At 42.2% G+C, this 22414-nt stretch overlaps 2 protein-coding genes across 2 annotated transcripts; one reads left to right on the plus strand and one right to left on the minus strand.

The window, feature by feature from the left end:
• The first annotated feature begins 218 nt into the window (after positions 1–218).
• LOC139458899 (uncharacterized) lies at positions 219–13474 on the plus strand. Its single transcript, XM_071240335.1, has 9 exons — positions 219–279; positions 4141–4281; positions 4585–4727; positions 6040–6156; positions 7612–7725; positions 8453–8605; positions 10462–10670; positions 11882–12040; positions 13147–13474. Exons 2-9 carry the CDS (start codon positions 4142–4144, stop codon positions 13363–13365), a joined length of 1254 nt encoding a protein of 417 aa, XP_071096436.1. The 5' UTR covers positions 219–279; position 4141; the 3' UTR covers positions 13366–13474.
• Positions 13475–15158: 1684 nt separating this feature from the next.
• Positions 15159–18129, minus strand: LOC139458900 (uncharacterized). The gene is made up of 3 exons (XM_071240336.1): positions 17940–18129; positions 16462–16582; positions 15159–15373 (listed from the first exon to the last, which is right to left on the minus strand). The coding sequence occupies exons 1-3, from the start codon at positions 18025–18027 to the stop codon at positions 15238–15240; spliced, it is 345 nt and encodes a 114-aa protein (XP_071096437.1). The 5' UTR covers positions 18028–18129; the 3' UTR covers positions 15159–15237.
• Between the last annotated feature and the right edge of the window lie 4285 nt (positions 18130–22414).

The raw sequence follows: 22414 nt of genomic DNA on the forward strand, positions 1-22414 counted from the left end.
GAAATATATGTTCCATTATTTTTATTTTTTTTATAATGCTACAACTCTATAAGTTGTTGTGCATTGTCAACGAATTATTTTTTGTGCTGTTCACTCCCTTATACGTTCGCGCGTAGGAATATTTAATGGATGAGTAAATATTAAGAGTAATAAAAGAGAGCTCTTAACACCAGCTACCAGATGTAGACAAGCCGGAGCTTCAGGCTTCGATATTGGATGTTGTGTTTTTGATTGTTAATATTGCTGACTTCACTGTTGGAACAAAATTGTCTGTTGAAGGTAGGTCGAGATTGTTTACCAATATTTACTGACAGTGAACATTCATGTATAGCCTTTTAAGGATATGGGGGCACGGATGGCCCAGTCGCCTAAGGCGCCGCGATTCGCTGTGCAGAGTTACGCGTGAAACCTATGATTGTTGGTTCGAATCCCAGTTATGTTTCTCAACACCATTACCGTGCTCGTGGGTTTCACCGAAGTGGTAAACGTTAGAAGTAAAACACTTGGGAATTTCCTCCCACATTAAGCTGACAGGCCGCGATATAACTGGAATACTGTTAAAAGCGGTGTTAAACCCAACCCACTCACTCACTCATACACTTTTAAGGATACATTGTTCAAGAGTCCGAGCGACATGTACATAATCATTGAACATTTAATATAATCAGGTGAAGTTGGCATATTTTATTTTTGTATCGAGAAGAATTACCAAATGCAGGCGTTGCTATCGCTAACAGCTAGAAACATATATATTTGCAGGTTTAGAGCTGCAGATAGTGTTTCGTAGTTCACTCGATAACAATATACCATGAGAGATGTGACAAGAGAAATTTAAGAACAGTTTATTAAGTGAGTTTGAATCAATTTAAGCTTCCTTGAAACGCCAGTTTAATCGGACCTGCTTTTGCGGTCCCCATCCATCCATCGTCCGCCAGCCTATTCCGTCTAGCAATCCATGAGACTGTCGTAAATCTTTGACTGCCTAAACGGCAACAACAACAGTTAAAAGCTACATCTATAATTTAAAATCCACATAAAACCTCAACATTTTTCAAAGCCATTGCATGGAAATGATTTAATTTTCATTCTTTAACCAAAATAATATCAAATGAATATTACCAGTAAAAGATTCTATGTCAGCTGATTGAAATTAGGACGTCAACATCATCACACATTTACTTCATTGTTTGTGACCCTCTAAAATAATATAATTTGATGAAATAAGTACAAAATATTTATGCAATTTCATTGTCAAACTGGGTTTGGCATAATTTTCTAGCCGTCAATACCGAACTCGGCTGCACTCGGCGATGTTCTGTATTTGGTGCCACACCCACGGATACAAGTTAAAACGGAGCTGCGCAAAACGCGCAATTTCGCGCAATATTTAAGGAACACATTTCACTGAGTAAAATCAGAAACACAAGTTTCAAAATTTATGACAACTATCTGTTTATCTTATTCCTTTACGAAAATGTGAACGTGCATACACTGTAAAGAAATATGTTTAGAATTGTGTCCAAAGTGCCTGGAATTTGTTTTAAATCGTTTCAGAAACCCAACACTGTCCGACAACCAGTTTGTACAATGCATTTAACCAAAGGTATATCAGGTCCAAACTATCTGTACAAGCGTCAGCACCCAGTTCGTTGAGATTGATTGGAGGCGTGCCAGGAGCATGTGCGCCGTCTCTAACGGCCACAACTCCATACCCGTGGCGCAGAGTGACGAGGCACTTCAACGGTGTGACTTCAGCGAGGGGGCGGTCGGGCAGCCTAGTGGTTAAAGCGTTCGCTCGTCACGCCGAAGATCCGGTTTCTATTCCCGACATGGGTACAATGTGTGAAGCCCATTTCTGGTGTCCCCCGCCGTGATATTGCTGGAATATTGCTAAAAGCGGCGTAAAACCATACTCTCTCACTCAGCTGACGGACTGGTGATGGCATCTGACATACAATCACAGATCAATACAAACATCAGGCATTTCTCCGTGACCTATTACAATCCATATTTGATATTCCTTGTGTTACAGGGTCTGTGGCATGCATCACAATAACGCAGTGACAATTACTTCCTAGTACCTGAAGGGTACACCTAGAAATAATTTCATTTCAGCAAAAAGGTTTATTCTATGGGACCGCCTCCTTGGTCTAATGGTAGAGCGTCCACCCGGAGAGCGGAAGGTCTGGGGTTTGATCCCCGGCCGCGTCACACCGAAAGACGTTAAAAGATGGTACTTGTTGTTACCCTGTCTGGCACTCGGCATTGAGGGGCTAAAACAGTATGCTGTGTCTGGGTGGGGTATTCATGTTAAACTGCGGCATGGTATATCAGTGTGCTAGCACTATAACATCGCTATAAAAGTGCAATAATCTTGGACGCGACGTTAAACCCCATTTCACCTCACCTCACCTGTTTATTCTATGAACTCTATGAAGACCGCCTCTGAGGTCTTGTGGAAAGAGAGACTTCCAAATGAGTGTCATATGGCGTTATTTTTTAGTTTCATCTCACAATTATTTAAGCCTTTAGATTATGAGTGTAGGACGTAATCGTCTCACTATATCGATGTGTACGTTCGAATTGAAACATGGCATCTAAGTCAATAATGTCCTTTGCTATTACGTTTAGCGGGCCAAAATTAAAGGACGCATTCAACTCTACACGCTGAATGGAGGCGTTTGAGGTGCCTGGCTCGCATAATACAAGCATTATTCTCAATGTGTGGTATTCACAAAATGGAAACAAACAAAATGGCTAACAATCATCGCACCATGATACTGGAAGGTCAACTCACAGCCAAATGACTAATGATGTCCATGTTTATCTCCACGGCTTGAGGCTGGAAGGTCATCGCACAGCCAAATGACTAATGATGTCCATGTTTATCTCCACGGCTTGAGGCTGGAAGGTCAACTCACAGCCAAATGACTAATGATATCCATGTTTATCTCCACGGCATGAGGCTGGAAGGTCAACGCACAGCCAAATGACTAATGATGTCCATGTTTATCTCCACGGCTTGAGGCTGGAAGGTCATCTCACAGCCAAATGACTAATGATGTCCATGTTTATCTCCAAAGTTTGAGACTGGAAGGTCAACTCACAGCCAAATGACTAATGATGTCCATGTTTATCTCCACGGCTTGAGGCTGGAAGGTCATCTCACAGCCAAATGACTAATGATGTCCATGTTTATCTCCACAGCTTGAGACTGGAAGGTCAACTCACAGCCAAATGACTAATGATGTCCTTGTTTATCTCCACAGCTTGAGACTGGAAGGTCAACTCACAGCCAAATGACTAATGATGTCCATGTTTATCTCCACAGCTTGAGGCTGGAAGGTCAACTCACAGCCATATGACTAATGATGTCCATGTTTATCTCCACAGCTTGAGACTGGAAGGTCAACTCACAGCCATATGACTAATGATGTCCATGTTTATCTCCACAGCTTGAAACTGGAAGGTCAACTCACAGCCATATGACTAATGATGTCCATGTTTATCTCCACGGCTTGAGGCTGGAAGGTCATCTCACAGCCAAATGACTAATGATGTCCATGTTTATCTCCACAGCTTGAGACTGGAAGGTCAACTCACAGCCAAATGACTAATGATGTCCATGTTTATCTCCACGGCTTGAGGCTGGAAGGTCAACTCACAGCCAAATGACTAATGATGTCCATGTTTATCTCCACGGCTTGAGGCTGGAAGGTCATCTCACAGCCAAATGACTAATGATGTCCATGTTTATCTCCACGGCTTGAGGCTGGAAGGTCATTTCACAGCCAAATGACTAATGATGTCCATGTTTATCTCCACGGCTTGAGGCTGGAAGGTCATCTCACAGCCAAATGACTAATGCTTTCTATGTTTATCTCCACGGCATGAGGCTGGAAGGTCAACTCACAGCCAAATGACTAATGATGTCCATGTTTATCTCCACAGCTTGAGGCTGGAAGGTCAACTCACAGCCAAATGACTAATGATTTCCATGTTTATCTCCACAGCATGAGGCTGGAAGGTCAACTCACAGCCAAATGACTAATGATTGCCATGTTTATCTTCACATCATGAGGCCTGAAAGTCAACTCACAGCCAAATGACTCATGATAATTATCCATGCTTATTCCACAGCATGAAACTGGAAAATCTGCATGAAGCCGTGGAGTTCGGGGCCAAGATGAGAGAAGAGTTTTCTCTGCAGAAAGGAGAGACATTTCTCAATAATGGATCATTTGGTGCAGTTCCTAACTGTGTTCAAGAAGTGCAACGAAGGTAAACGGGTTACTGGTTGTGGATTTTAGACAGATATGGTCGACATGTTATTCAATTTTGTAAGTGTACCTGATTGAAAATGGTAATTTTCGATGTTTTTAAATATCAATACAGTCAAGTCTTGTTAATCCAACACTCGTTAATCCGACAATCGGCTTTATCCGACACAAATAATGGGAACCGATTTAATCAGTGCTATTTAGACCCGTTAATCTGACAGTCTCGCAGATGTATGTTGCATCGTGGTTTCCGTGGCATATGACATCTCCTTTGACATCAATACATATGTATTGGTGACTTCAGATTCCGCGAAGAGATAGAGAGACATCCGGATGACTGGTACCGGAGGAGTATCTACAAGTATTGGCATGAATCACAGAAGGCAGTAGCTGACTTCATGCACTGCGATCCCCAGGATCTGGTGTGTGTGCAAAATGCGACAACAGGTAACACTTGTGTTAATTCCATCATCACTTTGATCTTGCAATAGAGCTCATATCATACTCATTCACTCATAGTTTTGTGATATGTATCAAGCAGATAGTGGTTCAATTGTTTCCGAATTATCTCACTCTCTGATAAATCTAGATTCTCGTATAGGGTAGGTTCGCATCCCGATTCACCCTGGTTATGTTTTAGGTTTTTCGGCACTGTATGCGGGCTCGTGGGTTTCACCAAAGCGGTAAATGTCTAAGAAGTGCATCACTTCAGGTTTTCTCCCACATCAAGGTGATCATGACACGTCGTAATAAATTACAACTTGAATACTGTTCAAAGCAGTGCTGAACCCAACTAAAAACCCAAACTGAAGCAGCATTGTGTGCTGCAATGTTCTACATTTTTTTATTCTGATAAATTGATTAAAAGTGGCCCTGTGGTCTATGGCGCCGCAGTGGTTGCTCGATACTATGTCCGTTCGTTGCGTCCCCCGATCAAAGCTTGCCGATGCCAGGATTCACTGATCGTGGGTCCCAATCCCTCATTTATATAACCGTGTACCATACCTGTGCTCGATAATTTCACTGGGGCCTTCTTTGCATCAGTTGGTTTACGGATATTCTTCTTACAAGCTTTGGTCGCTGGTAGAAATAGGAAGAAGTTCAATTCCAGTACTATCTATTTTACTATTGAGTTGGACAGGCTAAAATAAGTGCATTACCTTGTTCAGCATAACATACAGAGGTTTGATTTTTTAAACTGATAAAAAGTAATATATGCATGTACAACAATATGAACTTGTTGGTGTGGTTGCATGTGATCCTCTGAACAGCAGGTGAAGTTTAGCAATGTTGCTCGCGGAGAGTTCTTGAATGGGTGACAGTGTTCGCCAGCTTGGGTTTTCAATGTTTCAAGGGCTTCGGGCCTGCCCCATTCTGAAGCCCATGTAGCATACGTGGTGTCTCCTTGGTCAAGTGACCTTTTTCGTAATATGCCTCTGTTTACGCATCACTGAATGGGTACCCGGTAGGATGAGATAGTTATGCGACTGTTAACCTTCTAGAACCTCAAAGGCAGCTCGGGTTGTTAGCCCGAATTCGTACAAACGTAAAATTTACATAATAATACCACAGCTGCATGAATAAACTGACCACCCGTTTAAATTATGCCATGACCTGCAACACGGCAACAATAAACATATTTGGGGTTACTTGAAAACATACAGGAATTATTTCCAACATAACGTACATGCTGACACAAGTGACATTTGACACATATGGTCATTATTGCAACATGACAAACTGATACATCTGACCACAGGTTTGAACACAGTGCTGAAGTGCTGCCCTTACAAACCAGGGGATATTCTGATGTACACCACGCTGACGTTCAGGCCCATAGCTTATACTTGCCAGGCCACAGCGGATCTCTATGAAGGTAAGCTGGAGATATTCTGATGTACACCACGCTGACGTTCAGGCCCATAGCTTATACTTGCCAGGCCACAGCGGATCTCTATGAAGGTAAGCTGGAGATATTCTGATGTACACCACGCTGACGTTCAGGCCCATAGCTTATACTTGCCAGGCCACAGCGGATCTCTATGAAGGTAAGCTGGAGATATTCTGATGTACACCACGCTGACGTTCAGGCCCATAGCTTATACTTGCCAGGCCACAGCGGATCTCTATGAAGGTAAGCTGGAGATATTCTGATGTACACCACGCTGACGTTCAGGCCCATAGCTTATACTTGCCAGGCCACAGCGGATCTCTATGAAGGTAAGCTGGAGATATTCTGATGTACACCACGCTGACGTTCAGGCCCATAGCTTATACTTGCCAGGCCACAGCGGACCTCTATGAAGGTAAGCTGGAGATATTCTGAAATAGTACATATATATATAATAGAAAAAAAAAAGATTTGAGTGAGCAATGTTAATGTGCATACATTCGTCCATTTCTTTTCATATATTTCTCTGTGTATGTTTCTGCCGTTTAATGTAATTATTGTAAATAAGCACACGTGTAAATCTGTTGAAGAGTGTGTTCTAAGTTGTGATAACTTATACACAATCCGTTTTATGTGGAAAAAATGTCTAAACTAGAGAATGAGAGGTGAGGTGAGGTGAAAGGGAGGTTAACGTCGAATCTAAGATTATTGCGCTTATATAGCAACGTGCACGCGGTCGGTTTATAATTAACATGAATACCCCGCTCAGACACAGTATACTGACTCCGATCCGACCAGTCCTTGTTTTAACCCCTTAATGCCGAGTACCAGACAGGGTAACAACAAGTACCATCTTTTAACCTCTTTTAGTATGACGCGGCCGGAGTTCGAACCCCGGTCCTTCCGCTCTTCGGGCGGACGCTCTACCACTAGACCATGGAGGCGGTTAAACAAGGGGAAGTAGTGGGGGACAGGGGGTGATTCATCGTACAAGGGAGGGTCACAGAATCTCCCACATTTGAAAAAGCAATCTGCAATCTGAAAAGGAAAAACTTACAGTGTATTTGTAACAATATGTATAGTTACTAATTTAATTTGAAAAGTTTCCTTCTTGGGTAGACGGTGATGGCCATGTTCCACAATGGCACACATCAGGGGAAGAATCATAGTTGCTGAGTTTACTCGTAGATAAACGACCTCTTGTAGTCTAATATGTTTGCTTGTTTAACGCCACGCTCGGCAATATTCCAGCTATGTCCGTAGATAATCGAATCCGAGCCAGACAAAACAGTGGCTTCTATTATGAGCATCGGTCTGTAATCACCTCATGTGATAAACATCAAGTGACACAAAGATGTTGTTGTATGAGTAACATGTTTACGTCCGACAAATACATGCACCAGTGCCTCATATTCATTGATTGTATTTTGTAAAATTCAGGAGTCAAAACACTTGAGATGGAGATTAAATTTCCGATATCAAGTGACGATGAGATTTGTGAGAAATATGAAGACTTCTTCAAATCTAACCCCAACACCAAAATCGCTATCCTGGGTGAGTAAATAGTTGGTTCCAATTGACCCACAACAAGACTAATGGTTTCTTGAATTACATCTTTACAAATAAAACATAATTCGCATGAACATTCAAGAGCATAGGATCCAAGGCTGATTAATAACCACCAGTACCAATACCTGTCTCTCCGTGACGATTCAAGTACGGAATAGTTGGTTGGTTGCTTTGTTGTTTAACGCCGCACTCAGCAATATTCCAGGTAGATCCGGGGTAGAATAGGTTTTCAGCAACCCATGCTTGCCGTAAAAGGTGACTATGCTTGTTGTAAAAGGCGACTAACGGGATCGGGTGGTCAGGCTCTCTGACTTGGTTGATGCATGTCATCGATCCCAATTGCGTGGATCGATGCTCATGATCTTAATCACTGGATTGTATGGTCCAGACTCGATTATTTACAGACCGCCGTCATATAGCTGGAATATTGCTGAGTGCGGCGTTAAACAACAAACCAAACCAAATCTATTAACAATCGTTATGTATGGCCAACATGCAACACCGACCGATCAACGTAAAATATCTGACGTGAAATTTAATTCACTCGTTGATAATAAACACATATTCAGTTTGAACAGACACATGCACACAAACGTATGCCTGTACAAGCTGGCATCTTCATCAGCTGCAACACGAATATCATGATTGTGCTTGGTAACGTTGATGAATTGTCTTATGCTTGTATTGACCACGACCTGTCATTGTATGTTAGATGCCATCACCAGTCCGTCAGCTGTTGTCATGCCGTTGAAGCGCCTCGTCACTCTGTGTCACAGGTATGGAGTTTTGGCCCTTGTAGACGGCGCACATGCTCCTGGTGTGCTTCCAATCAATCTCACCGAACTCGGCGCCGATGCTTTTATAGGTAATTTTCATCTGATATACATTTGTTTACATAAACTGTACAAACTGGTTTTTAAGCAGTGTTTGTTTCCGAAAAGACTTGCAACAAATTCCAGGCACTTTGAACACAATTCAAAACATAGTCCTTTTCAGTGTATGCAGGTTAGATGAATAAATTACTTCCAATAGGTAACTACACTCTTCAAAAAATGAAACGCACAGGCAGATTTTTAGTAAATTTATTGTACCTAATACAGTCGATATATTTAATTTCATATCATAGATACAAATATGAAATATTGGAGCTCGATAGTCACATGTTGTCGTTGTACAAAGGCATATAAAACTGTTCATTGTCATGTCACATAAGGTCACAAGGTTGCACGGAACTCAGTTTCTCGTGTGACCGTCCCGGGTAGCAATCACGGCTCTGCATCTCCTCGGCACTGACTGGATAAGTGTACGAATTCTGTCCTGTGGAATTCTGCGTCATTCTGCATGTAACGCGTTGGCCAGTTGAGAGGTGTCTGCGGCGTGTTCTGACGTTGAGGTACACGTCGATCGAGTTCATCCCAGAGGTGTTCAATTGGGTTGAGATCTGGAGATCTCGACGGCCAGGGCAAGACGTTGATGTTGACATTATGTAGGTAGTCTACCGTGACACGAGCTGTGTGCGGTGGAGCGTTGTCCTGTTGAAACAGTTCCCTCTGGCGGCCAATGATTGGAAGAAGGTGAGGTTGAAGAATTTGATTCATGTAGCGATTTGCTTTCAAATTTCCCTGAACCACAACCAGGTCAGATCTCGTGGTGTAGGATATGGCACCATACACCATGACACTACTGCCACCGAATTTGTCGAATTCACGAACACAATGTGGGGCAAAACGCTCATTTCGACGACGATAAACACGTTGTCTTCCATCTCGTCGGTGTATAGGAAATCGTGATTCATCGCTCAACCACACTCGTCTCCAGTTTCAAAAATTCCAAGGCTGTAAGGTGTGGCACCAACGCAAACGTCGCTGTCGATGGATCTGTTGCAATACAGGGACGATAACTGGTCTTCTTGGTCGGATTCCAGCCTCGCGAAGGTGGTTCCTGACAGTCTGGTCCGACATCCTCCTCAAACCAGGGATGAGTCCTGCAGTCTTTGAAGCTGTGGCATTGCTATGACGTAGGTGGAACAGTCGAATGTAGCGATCCTGTGCAGGGGTGGTAACTCTTGGTCGGCCGGTTCTCGGACGGTCAGCAGTGTGTATACGTCACAAAGGCGGCAAATGGTGCTGTGGTGGACGTTGAAGTGGCGTGCAACAGAAGACTGCGATTCCCCTCTTTGGATACGTCCTATGGCGAGTCTCGGCATTTTCGAACTTGAAAAATGTTGACCATTGAATGACAAATTATTGGCTCATGGTTGCCTTTTCATTGCCACTACCACGAGTTACGAATGCCATAACTTGCATCTACATGTTGCCTTACTGCTTTCCTCCATGCCATTTTTTAACAAGTGTGAAAACAATGCCGTTTAAGACATTGCAAATCGACAATGCCCGCGTTTTGACGCACCGTTTGTCGAATATCAGGCCACCAACATTTTCCAATAACATATATCCAATTTATATACCGGCATTTTTGTGTAGTCAGGTTAATGAATTACATACTACCTGAGCGTTTCTTTTTTTTGAAGAGTGTATGTAGTTATTATAATATGTAACTTGTGTTTCTGATTTTACTCTGTGAAAAGTGTTACATAAATCATATAATACCTACCCTCACCCATGGCCCCTACTCTAGTCCTAACTCCTACCCCTAACCCGGGGACTAAACAAGGAACATATCAGGTTTCTTGCGTTAGTCTTCTCGGTATCTCTGAAACAGGTAGTTTCCACAAATGGATGTTCACTCCCAGAGGCTGTGCGATTCTGTACGTGAAGCGAGAACATCACGCCTGGGTTCACCCGCTTGTCACATCTTGGAACCACGGGCTATCTCTGGAAAAAAAGTTCTACATCGTTGCTACTGACGATCAGACCCCCTTCATTACGGCCAAATATGCAGTGGAGTTCTACCAGCGGATTGGAGGCATGGTAATTGGCACTCACTCGTCTTGGTGGCTGGATGGCTAGTGGCTTGGTATTGTTATCATTAACAGAGAATAGATTTGTGTTGTCGTAAGATCCGACAAACGGGATCGGGTGGTCAGGCTCGCTGACTTGGTTGATGCATGTTATCGTATCCCAATTACGTGGATCGATGCTCATGTTCTCAATCACTGGATTATGTGATCCAGACTCGATTATTTACAGACCGCCGTCATAAAGCTAACATATTGCTGAGTGCGGCGTTAAACAAACAAACAACTGCAGTAAACTACGGTTATAACGAACTCAAAGGGACCAATAATTGTAATTCGTTATAGACGTTGTTCGTTATAAGCATATGTACAACATTTATACAGCAAATGGACGGGACCAAGAAATAGTTCGTTATATCAGTCAGATCGTTATATGCGTGTTCGTTATAAACGTATTTTACTGTAGTTCCTTTCATTTCGAAAAGGTCAATAAATTAAAAGCGACAAAACCCTTTCCACGGTCATAAGAAATGTATGTTAAAAGCAGAGTCCATTGTACGATTCCGTCCATAACTACCATATGTTCCCATGTGTTTTCAGGTGAACAATTGACTTGGCTTTGCATGTGTTTGTGACGTGTGTACACGGTGGGGCAGGATACGCTCGCCTTTTCGCGAACACCTGGTATTATTACTATTTGATAGTGGTTCATAAACACATACTCATAATTTAGTTGGAATTGTACAATCAACGTTTACTCTGCTTTATTCAGAGAAATCTTTTGAATATGGCCAGGGTTTTGTCGCTTTATCATTATCCTGTTGAGCGTGTTTATGAATCGCTATCAAATAGTGTTGATACCAGGTGCTCCAGAAAAGAAATGAATGGCAGAGTACGAATATACCCCTAAACATTGTGAGAATATCCGCAAAAGAAATTGATATCATACAAAAAGAATTCTTTTCAGGCACTGCAACCCTTTTGGTTTGGGTTTTGTTGACAGAACGGTTATTGATACTTTCAATCAAAATGGGAATGCTTACATTTCTTTTATTACTTTTTGAGGGGAAAAGATAAGATAGAGTTAAGTGTGTTGAATTTGTAATAACTATTATTTATCCTATAACAAATTACCATGCTTTATGCCTCTACTCAAAGACATGTGTTTGATTGCAAAACTTCGAAAGTCATCTTCGACCTGCTCCTGACATGGAACTGTTTCAGGATAAGATCATCAGCTACACATCCAAGCTCGCTTCGGAGGCACATGTGTACATTCTCAAGAAGCTCAAAGCAGAGCCTTTGCAGATACCTCAGAGTATGGAGTCTCCCACCATGAGGGTGATCCGACTGCCAGACTTGTCTCAGTACCCCTGCACACTGGTATGTCGGAATACTTTGCCACGTGGAACATTACAAACTATTACACGTCTATCATTAGATGTTACATCTGAGGTCCCTGATTCTATTTTGAGGTTGTATCGTCCCTTTAATATACTGGCCACCTTCCTTATTTGGAAGCCAGGACGTCAGGAGCCATATCCTTTATTTCTTCAATTGAGACTCAGGGAGTCAAATGATAACTGCACCATTAAGGACTTCTTCTTCTTTTACTAACTGGGGATTTAACGTGCGCTTTTCTCAATTTCGCACACGGGGTTGCGCTATATAACTTTGGTGAAAAAAAAAGTTTGAAAAATAAGAAAAGTGCTCACTCCAAAAAATTGTAAATAAGTTTGAGGTGTGGGTGTGTGGTGGGGGGGAGGTTGTTAAGGTAAATATATGATACTAACTGGGAAAATATGGGCTTGGGTTGGGGTGAATGGAAGGTGGGTGGGGGGGTGGGGGTGTCAGGAGTGGCAGGCTTGGAGTCAGGCAAGTCCTATGGTGGGCGACTACGACAATTTCCCGGTCGGATGATGCGCTTCTCATTGTTATCGAGTTCCTTGAACTTCTTCAGAACGAGCTGGGCTGCGGCGTTCCCTATAACACCAGGTGTCGCAGCCATGTCACTGTTCCAAAGGAAGTCAGAGTGGTCCTTGAAGGAGCTCAGCTTTTGTATTAATGGTTAACGCCACGCCCTGATAAACCAATCAGTGGAAGGTATTTGGCAATGGAATAGTCAATGGTATAATAGTGATTTATAGTGAGATAGCGCTTCAATGAAATTGCACCATAATGCTTTGACGACTATTGTGACATCATTGGTTAACATGACGTCACGCTCAAATGACATCACTAACCCCGAAATCCAGTTAGCTGTACCTTTGTCATTAATACACAGGTTGATACTGTTTACAGACTGAAAATGTTGGAAGAATTATTTTGGATGATACACAGAATCATAATATCAACATTATCAATATATCAACATTCGTGGATAGAAGTTTTAAACTCGACAAGTGGAGATGCATTTTTATCAACTCGTGTTGATGTATTTCATACCAAAAGGCACGAGGGTGTTATTCTCTATGTTATTGAAATTACAGGAAGGATCGATCGCCTTCCACACTGACATACGCTACAAGTACAACATCCAGTGTGCCATCGAGGTGATTCAGGGTCACCTTCATCTTCGCATCAGTACCCAGGTGTACAACACGCTGGAGGAGTACAAGCGACTGGCTGACTGTCTCCTAGAAGTCATCCAAGCTGATAAGAATTACAAAACGAGCTCCACCAGATCGCTGACAGACCGAATATATTAACTGGTCTATTGTCTAAACGGTTTAAGCAGTTGCATTTTCAAAATAAGAGTTGCACCTTCGTGTTATTGTAAATATTCATTACATTGGCAAAATATAGCTGCGAAAGAAACTTTGCCACCATATTGACTGACCCTATAGAAGGGGTATATAGACAAGATATTTTGTGAACAACAAATAAAAAACAGATAGTCAAAACTATGAGTCTAAATATTGTTTGGGAAGAAAATCTTACAACAATGTATTCTTGTGGCTTTTTATTGTTTTCGATAAAATCGGAAGTTGAACAGACACTCTCAATGACGTATATTATACAATCAAGAAGTAAAAGAGGCACTTTCAATATAATGTATTATATCCATATATTTGTGTACGGGTAACTTGGGTTTCGTCACTATAAGAGCGTGTACAAATTGTATATAGTGTATTCGAGTCAAGTTAATTAGTCTCAATACTTTAGGTCTTACAAAATTTCCTTCCAATCACGTAAAAGATCTCCTGATAAAAATACATACTAAATGGACACGGGGGCCCAGTCTTCCAAGAGGCCCGTGAAAATAGGTCTTCAGCAACCCATGCTTGCCGTAAAAGGCAACTAGGCTTGTCGTAAGAGGCGACTATGCTTGCCGTAAGAGGCGACTAACGGGATCGGGTGGTCAGACTCGCTGACTTGGTTGATGCATGTCATCGATCCCAATTGCGTGGATCGATTCTCATGATATATATCACTGGATTGTCTGGTCCAGACTCGATAACTCACAGACCGCCGTCATATAGCTGGGATATTGCTGAGTGCGGCGTTAAACAACAAACAATCAAACAAACAGTCTTTCAAGACGCGTTCCAGGATCTTAGGATTGTAGGTTCGATTCAGATTCTCCCTGGTATGATCCTTTGTCGTAAATGTCTTCAGAATGCCTCCAGCGCTTGAAGTTGTGCTGCCACATCAAGCTGAGACTCTTTGTTGTAACTGAATTATTGAAACAAAACGACGTTATCCATTACATAATCACACATAATTGTTATATGAGGGTTTGTGAATTGTAATACCCGTTATTTCAAGTCCGAATATGTCCATCGACTGTTCATTAAGCTTCGAGAAATCGTCACCGTGTAATCTGCTATTGTTTGATGGTGTGTGGTCTAACGCCGCGCTCTGCAATGCTTGTCGTAAGAGGCGACTTTGCTCGTCGTAAGAGGCGACTAACGGGATCGGGTGGTCAGGCACGCTGACTTAGTTGATGCATGTCGATCCCAATTGCGTGGATCTCTGTTCATTATGTCAATCACTGGATTGTCTGCATTGAACTTCAGCAACCCATGCTTGTCGTTAGAGGCCACAAACGGGATCCGGTGGTCGGGCTCGCTGACTTGGTTGATGCATGTCATCGTATCCCAATTGTGAAGATCAATGCTCATGAGGTCAATCACTGGAATGTCTGGTCGACCTGGTATTTACAGACCGCCGTCATATAGCAGGAATATTTGCTGAGTGCGGCGTAAAACAACAAACCAACCAACCAATCCAAAAATATTCCAGCGATATGAATACAATAGCCACAAACAATGTCACTTATTTCGTATCGTTGTTTACATTTTTGGTAATCCTGATAAAATAAGCAATCGGTGAAGTTATAGTTGTTGACTCATTTATTGATTAGACATGACTTTAATGAAACAATCGCTTGCACGTATGGAGGACAAACTAGGAAACCATATGTACAGTCTGATACGTGGATGTGTGCGGTTCCAGCACCAGCGTTCACGGTTATATCTCCGTAAAGGAAAAATAGATATTTAAGTCCGTTCTTTAATGAATCTCGTTTATACAGTATACACGTATAGCGTGGGTAATAATCGCAAATGATAGCTGTTCTATTGCTTGACAAGAGAATTCCCGGAGAAGCAATCTTTAGTTTCATCATCAGATTTCACAACCAGCATCTTGCATCCATCACCGACAACCTTACATCCATCTGGAGGCTGTACAACGCCCGCCTTGATGCCGAATCTGCAGTGAAAAATAACAACAGAGGCTCAGACGACTACTTCCAGGTTCCAACTAAAGGATGTTTCAATGTTTGATTGAATGTCAGCTTGAATCGAACAAAAGCTACTTTTGGACTTTATGCAACACATGCTCGTTGGAAAACTCTGTAGTCAACTTATATCCAATTTTTTTTATACTTAGAATATCTTAATGAATTATTTTGTTCAATCAATCAATTAATTGATTTTGTTGTTGTTATCTCTGTTTGTCTTGTAAACATTTTAACTGAAAATATGTTCAGTGTTATATTTTCAAATAAATATTCGTCTAGACATTTTGGACCAAACGTCAGGTTGCCTCGACATCTTGGAGTTTAGGGGGTTGAAGTGAAATTGAATCAAATCCCCCTACCACAACCAAGGATTACCCCTAAAACGGACATCCTGATGCCGTGGCACTGTCATATTGTTACCAACCCCTGCCACATCACGATGTCTTCACAGCGAATTCATTAATTTAGTTTTTTCCCCGTTAACCCTTTAAGCGTGCTCGCTGTATTGTTATCGTTGTATATTAATCCATCCTGTGTAAAAAAGCCCTGAAAAAGTAGCCCCGAAAATTCTGTTAAAATCAGTTATTTAAATAAGAAAGTTTAATGTCTTCAATTTCTTCCAATGCCTGTGAAAGATTGGGCACACTGTGTTCTGCCTGAAGAGAGCGACAACTCGGTGTTGTGAGTGACCGAGTTGGGTTTAACGCCGCTTTGAACGGTATTCCAGTCATACCACGGCATGTCAGCTTAATGGGTGTGTGAAAACCCACGAGCACGGGTATGGTGCTGATAAACTATAGAAACATAATCAGGGCGAAGCGGGATTCGAACCAGCGATCATAGGTTTCTTGCGCGCCCAAGGGACGCAACTCTGCACAGCGAATTGCGGCGCCTTGGACTACTGGGCCACCCGTGGCCCCAGCAACTCTGTAGAACTATAGGTCAAATATAAACTGACTCACAATGATACGTCTAACTGGATATAAAGATTGCCTGTATGAAGACAATGATGTCTGTTGTAAACCATGTACACAATTATTTTATCGCCTGTACTTGCCCACAGCAGTGGAGACCATTCGCACCACAGTTGCACTCCATACAGTCGGCTGTTTTAATGTGAGATCCGACCTGCATCTTCAGCCCTTTGTACATGCAGAACTGGGAGATTGTTCCATATTCTGTGAAAAGAGAAAAAAGGAATTGTGAAGTAACAAGTACGGTTGAAAGACAGACAGTGAATGAATGGAAAGAGAAAGAACAGGTTGGCTGATATAGAGGTGTTGTTGATTGCAATTAAAAGCATTCAAAATACTGCGTTCATAGAAAAAGTGCGGGGTTCTATTTCCAAACGTTTATTTTTTTTCTATAGTGAAGGGGGCACGGGTGGCCCAGTCATCTAAGACGCCGCTATTCGGTGTGCAGAGTTACGTCCCTTTGGCACGCCAGTAACCTATGATTGTGGGTTCGCATCCCTGTTCGCCCCAATTATGTTTCAAGGTTTGTCAGCACCATACCGTACTCGTGGGTTTCACCGAAGTGGTAAACGTCTGAGACCTGCATCATTTCGGGCTTTCCTTCCACATTAAGCTGACATGCCGTGATATAACTGTAATACTGTTAAAAGCGGCGTTAAACCAAACTCACTAACACTCTAAAGTGAGTGGATGTTTCGAATTCAACACGTGGCAAAACAAATAAAAATAATGACATGTTTGGCATAATGCGCCTACTCATATCAGTACTGAAGACATTCAATAGAGGAAGACAGGCATTTACGTGGAAGGAAACACGGCGCTGTCTGTGTAACTTAGCCATAGATGTGTTTGTTTGTTGGTTGCTTAACGCCGCACGACGGCGGTCTGTGAATAATCGACATCATGAGCATCGAGCTACGCAACTGGGACACGATGACATCCATCAACCAAGTCAGCAAGCCTGACTATCCGAACCCGTTAGTCGCCTCTTACGACAAGTAAAGGTTGCTGAAGACTAATTCTATCCCGGAATCTTCACGGGTCACTTAGCCATAGAGCGAGCGAGTGTCCTTTCCTTTTCCACAAAGACTAGATGCTAAGGAAGTAACGACAATGTGTTTGATATGCTAGACCCATACTGTTTGTAATCTGTGAGCGCAAAATTGAATTTGTTACAAAATGCCCTGTGTGGAAAAATATATTTTTAAATCCAGAAGTTGTTTCAATTCCTTATGCAAAGACGCATAAAACAATTTATGTATTGTGCTAATCATGATCGACTGATATGTAAACATGAGATGATTTGTTATGACGTCTCTGTAAGTTTCACTTTTACAACGACATTCAGTGAAGAGTTTCGTCCCTTAGTTGCCAGTATCCGCTGATTCTTGGTGTCTCAGCATCTGGATTCCACAAAAGTGGTAAAAACCTACGAACTCTGCTTCTAGATTTAAATGGTGAGATATGATTCAAATATTTCCTTCTCTCAATTCTTTGAGAAGACAAATATGTTGGTCGAATATCAAACAACAAAGCCATAATAGATAGTGAAAGGACTCACTGGACATTTCTGTGATGGGTTTACCAAACATACAGAACCCATGTGTTGATGCCACCAACCCAAGGAGTAAGAGTCCGTACACGTACATGTCGCAGTAGAGGTGGTGGAGACGTCTATCTGCTTCTGACAAACAGAACTGACGACTGTTTTACTGATACCAAACTGTCTGTCTTCGTTGGGGAATTATACACGAATGTGACACATGCTCCGTCATGATAAGAAGCGGACTCTTTGTTATCTTGTTTTGCGTAAACACTATGTAGATTGTTCAGGATACAAGGAAAGATAAATACTGTTATATGTTATGTTAGTAGTCTCCATGGGGTATAACTAGGACAAGCGCCCACGTCTTAAACACTTCGCTTCCCTACAGACCTCTACAGCATATACTCGCTCAATACTCCACACAAATAATTATTGGGGAACCAATGGTCATTGAACGATATCCCACCATCGATATACCTGAAGCGCAAAAAATTCCATTCATATATATATATAGAAACAGATCAACAACAATAGAAGCATAAACTCAAATGTTTTGACAGAATTGAATTTGTTTGTTTTCTGAAAAGTTCAGCAATTCCTTGGAGTTTTTGAGAATCCAGATTGTATTATTGCCATAAATCTCAATCCATGTTCTGTATATATTAAAACATTTTTAAAAAGCATTCCAATTCGTCTTGAGTCTTTTTTTTTATCGAAAGTCGTGATCTGGTGGTAGTGCATTATGGTTATGCTGGTGGGCTGGCACTATAAAATCGACATTAATCCGGACTAGTACACGCACACACACACACGGACACACAAACACACATGCACGCACGCACGGACGCACGCAGGCGCGCGTTCATGCACGTCGCTATATAAGTGCAATAATCTTGGATCGTTTTATCAAAAGATGTCATCATGCTTTCACTGATTGATTAAAATGGAAAAAATATCACTAAACTGTATTGCAGAAATAAATTGGGAAATCGTTAAATAACAACACACGATCAATAAGTAAGTAACAAATTATATTGAAAAAGTAGTATTTGGTTTACAGTCATAAAAGCCAATACGATGGGTGACATGTGTGGAAGTGTCAGAAGCTGGTAGTCGGTGTAATCAGACAGTTATCCCGTCCGCACTGGGAAAGGAGAAAATACCCAGGTCAAGCAGTAGATGGCATCGAATCACTGTAGCACCGTCTCAGTGTCTACACACCTACTGGATCGGAGGTACCTCTAATGTACATGGGGCCGTCGGGTAGCCTAGTGGTTAAAGCGTTCGCTCGTCACGCCGAAGACCCGCGTTCGAATCCCGACATGGGTACAATGTGTGAAGCCCATTTCTTGTGTCCCCGGCGTGATATTGCTGGAATATTGCTAAAAGCGGCGTAAAACCATACTCACTCACTCACTCACTCACACTCTAATGTACACAGGGTAATAACTCTCAAGTACTCCGGCTGCTCGAGACCCGTGAAGATTCCGGGGTAGAATAGGTCTTTTAGCAACCCATGCTTGCCGTAAAAGGTGACTAAGCTTGTCGTAAAAGGCGACTAACGGGATCGGGTGGTCAGACTCGCTGACTTGGTTGATGCATGTCATTGATCCCAATTGCGTGGATCGATGCTCATGATATTAATCACTGGATTGTCTGGTCCAGACTCGATTATTTACAGACCGCCGTCATATAGCTGGAATATTGCTGAGCGCGGCGTTAAATAACAAACCAACCAATCATAACCAAATCCAGCTGCTCGATATTTTACGAGAGCCTCGTTCATTTTGTTGCTACTAAGACTCATCAGAAATTACCTACAATAGTCCACTAACACACAGAGTGATGCATGGAGTGAATGCCCGAGTTGGATTCACCGCCGCTCACAAAGTTAATTGATTTAGATCACGATTTGCCAGCTTGATGTGTGAGGAAACCGATGCCATTGCAAGACGTATACCACTTTGGTTAAATCCCCGAACACCGGTAGGGCGGTGATAAACCACAAAAACTAATCCGGGAGAATCAGGATTCGAACCCATTGTGTTCTTGCACGCCTAAGAGACGCAACCCTGCAAGGTGAATTGTGGCACGTGTACCCTTGATGCATGAAGATTGAAGTGAGGTGACAATTTATAACTAGGTGTAATTTTCAATTTTTTGTCCTCGTAGCTCAAATGACACTTTGTTTATTCCATTGTTTCCAAGTCCCATGCCAAGGTACACTACCGCTTTGTATTTCTATTATAAAACGTCGGTTTAATTACATGTGAAATGAAATTCCAAAGATACACCATTATTTAAGACTGAAATAAATACAGGCATGAGAAGTCGAGTACTATGTTCTTTTGACAGGTACTAGAGTGAGTATGGTTTTACGCCGCTTTTAGCAATATTCCAGCAATATCACGGCAGGGGACACCAGAAATGGGCTTCACACATTGTACCCATGTCGGGAATTGAACCCGGGTCTTCGGCGTGACGAGCAAACACTTTAACCACTTGGCTACCCGACCCCTTTTGACAGGTACGAAGCCTTCTGTAGCGATAAGTATGCTTAATCTAAGCACAGGTGAGGTGGGGCGAAATGAGTTAACGTCGCGTTCAACATTATTTCGCTTATAAATAACGGCATGTGTGTGTGTGTGCGTTTGTGTGTGCGTTTGTGTGTGTATGTGTGTGTAAATATCGATGTAATTACATGGTATCATTTGCTTAATGTATACTTTACTTGTGGTAGAGCGTCCGCCCGGAGAGCGGAAGGTCCGGGGTTCGATCCCCGCCCGCGTCATACCAAAAGCCCTTAAAAGATGGTACTTGCTGTTACCCTGTCTGGCGCTCGGAATAAGGGGCTAAAACAAGGACTGGTCGGCTCGGAGTCAGTATACTGTGTCTGAGTGGGGTATTCATGTTAAACTGCGGCATGGTATCTCAGTGAGCTAGCACTATAAATCGACATCAGTCCGGACTAGTACAAGCAGCAACACACGTGCATGCACGTCGCTATATAAGTGCAATAATCTTGGACGAGACGTTAAACCCCATGTCACCTATGATATAACACTGATCAGACAAATGACTAAACATTATGTTGATTTTCTCTATAACAACATTTCCATCTCGGGGTAAGACACGTAGGCAAGAAGTAGGCATTCCCATTGGCACTAAGTGCGCTCCCCTTCTTACTGATTTGAAAACAAGGTAATTTGGTGAAGAGGTTTCACTTAAGCTTCATGTTTACTGATGATCTGATATCGTTCAATAACCATCAAACAGCCAATTCCCTTCCAACGATTTACCCACCTGAACTAGAAATAGAAGAGACCAGAGTGTCATCTTCATCTGTTTCATATTTAGATCTATGCATATAGATTCAGAGTGACAAATCACTCTTCACATGACTGTATGACAAGAGGGATGACTTCAAATTTCCAGTAGTCAACATTCCCTTTATGTCGAGCAATATTCAAGCAGCTCCAGCCCTTTGTGTCTACATTTCACAACTTTTAAGTTACAATCGAGCATCCTCTTTCTTTCAGGATTTGATAGATGGTCATACGACTCTTGCTCAGAAGTTGTTTGATCTACATTCAAGGCCTCAGTAAAGATTTCAAAAAGTATTATGGTAGACATGTGGAGGACATTTCCCAATTTGACGCATCAGTGACAAAAATGATGTCCGATGCAATTCCCTATTTTTCAGGTGAATGATTGACATGCCTTTGCATGTGTTTGTGACGGATACCGCCGGTGGGACAGGAAACGCTCACTTTTTCGCGAATACCATTACTATTTGATAGTGATTCATAATAAACACATGATCATGATATAGTGATATGCAATCGACTCTGCTTTTTGCAGAAATGTCTTTTGGATATGGAATAGGTTTTGTCGTTTTATTTAATTAATCGTTTGATTATTATGTATGCAATGGTGAGGCATATGCATGCTGTGAAGAGAATAAATTCATGACATGAGAGAAATATGGCTTTGTTTGTTTCTTGTTTAACGCAACACTCAACAATATTCCAGCTCTATATGACGACAGTCTATAAATAACCTAGTCTGGACAGGACAATCCAGTGATTGACATCATGAACACAGATCTACGCAAATGGGATACGATGACATCCATCAACCAAAGTCAGCGTTCCTGACAACTGACCCCGTTATTCGCCTCTTACGACAAGTATGGTCGCCTCATAGTGCACCAATGCTTGTCGTAAGAGGCGAATAACGGGATCAAGTGTCAGGATCGCTGACTTTGGTTGATGGATGTCATCGTATCCCATTTGCGTAGGTCTATGCTTATCCCGTTATTCGCCTCTTACGACAAGCATGGTCGCCTCATAGTGCATACCCGTGAAGATTCCGCGGTAGAATAGGTCTTCAGCAACCCATGCTTGCCTTAAAAAGTGACTATGCTTGTCGTAAAAGGCGACTAACGGGATCGGGTGGTCAGGCTCGCTGACTTGGTTGATGCATGTCAT

The sequence above is a fragment of the Haliotis cracherodii genome, unplaced genomic scaffold (genome assembly GCF_022045235.1).
Source record: "Haliotis cracherodii isolate W230 unplaced genomic scaffold, xgHalCrac1.p SCAF_13, whole genome shotgun sequence".
NCBI lineage: Eukaryota > Metazoa > Mollusca > Gastropoda > Lepetellida > Haliotidae > Haliotis > Haliotis cracherodii.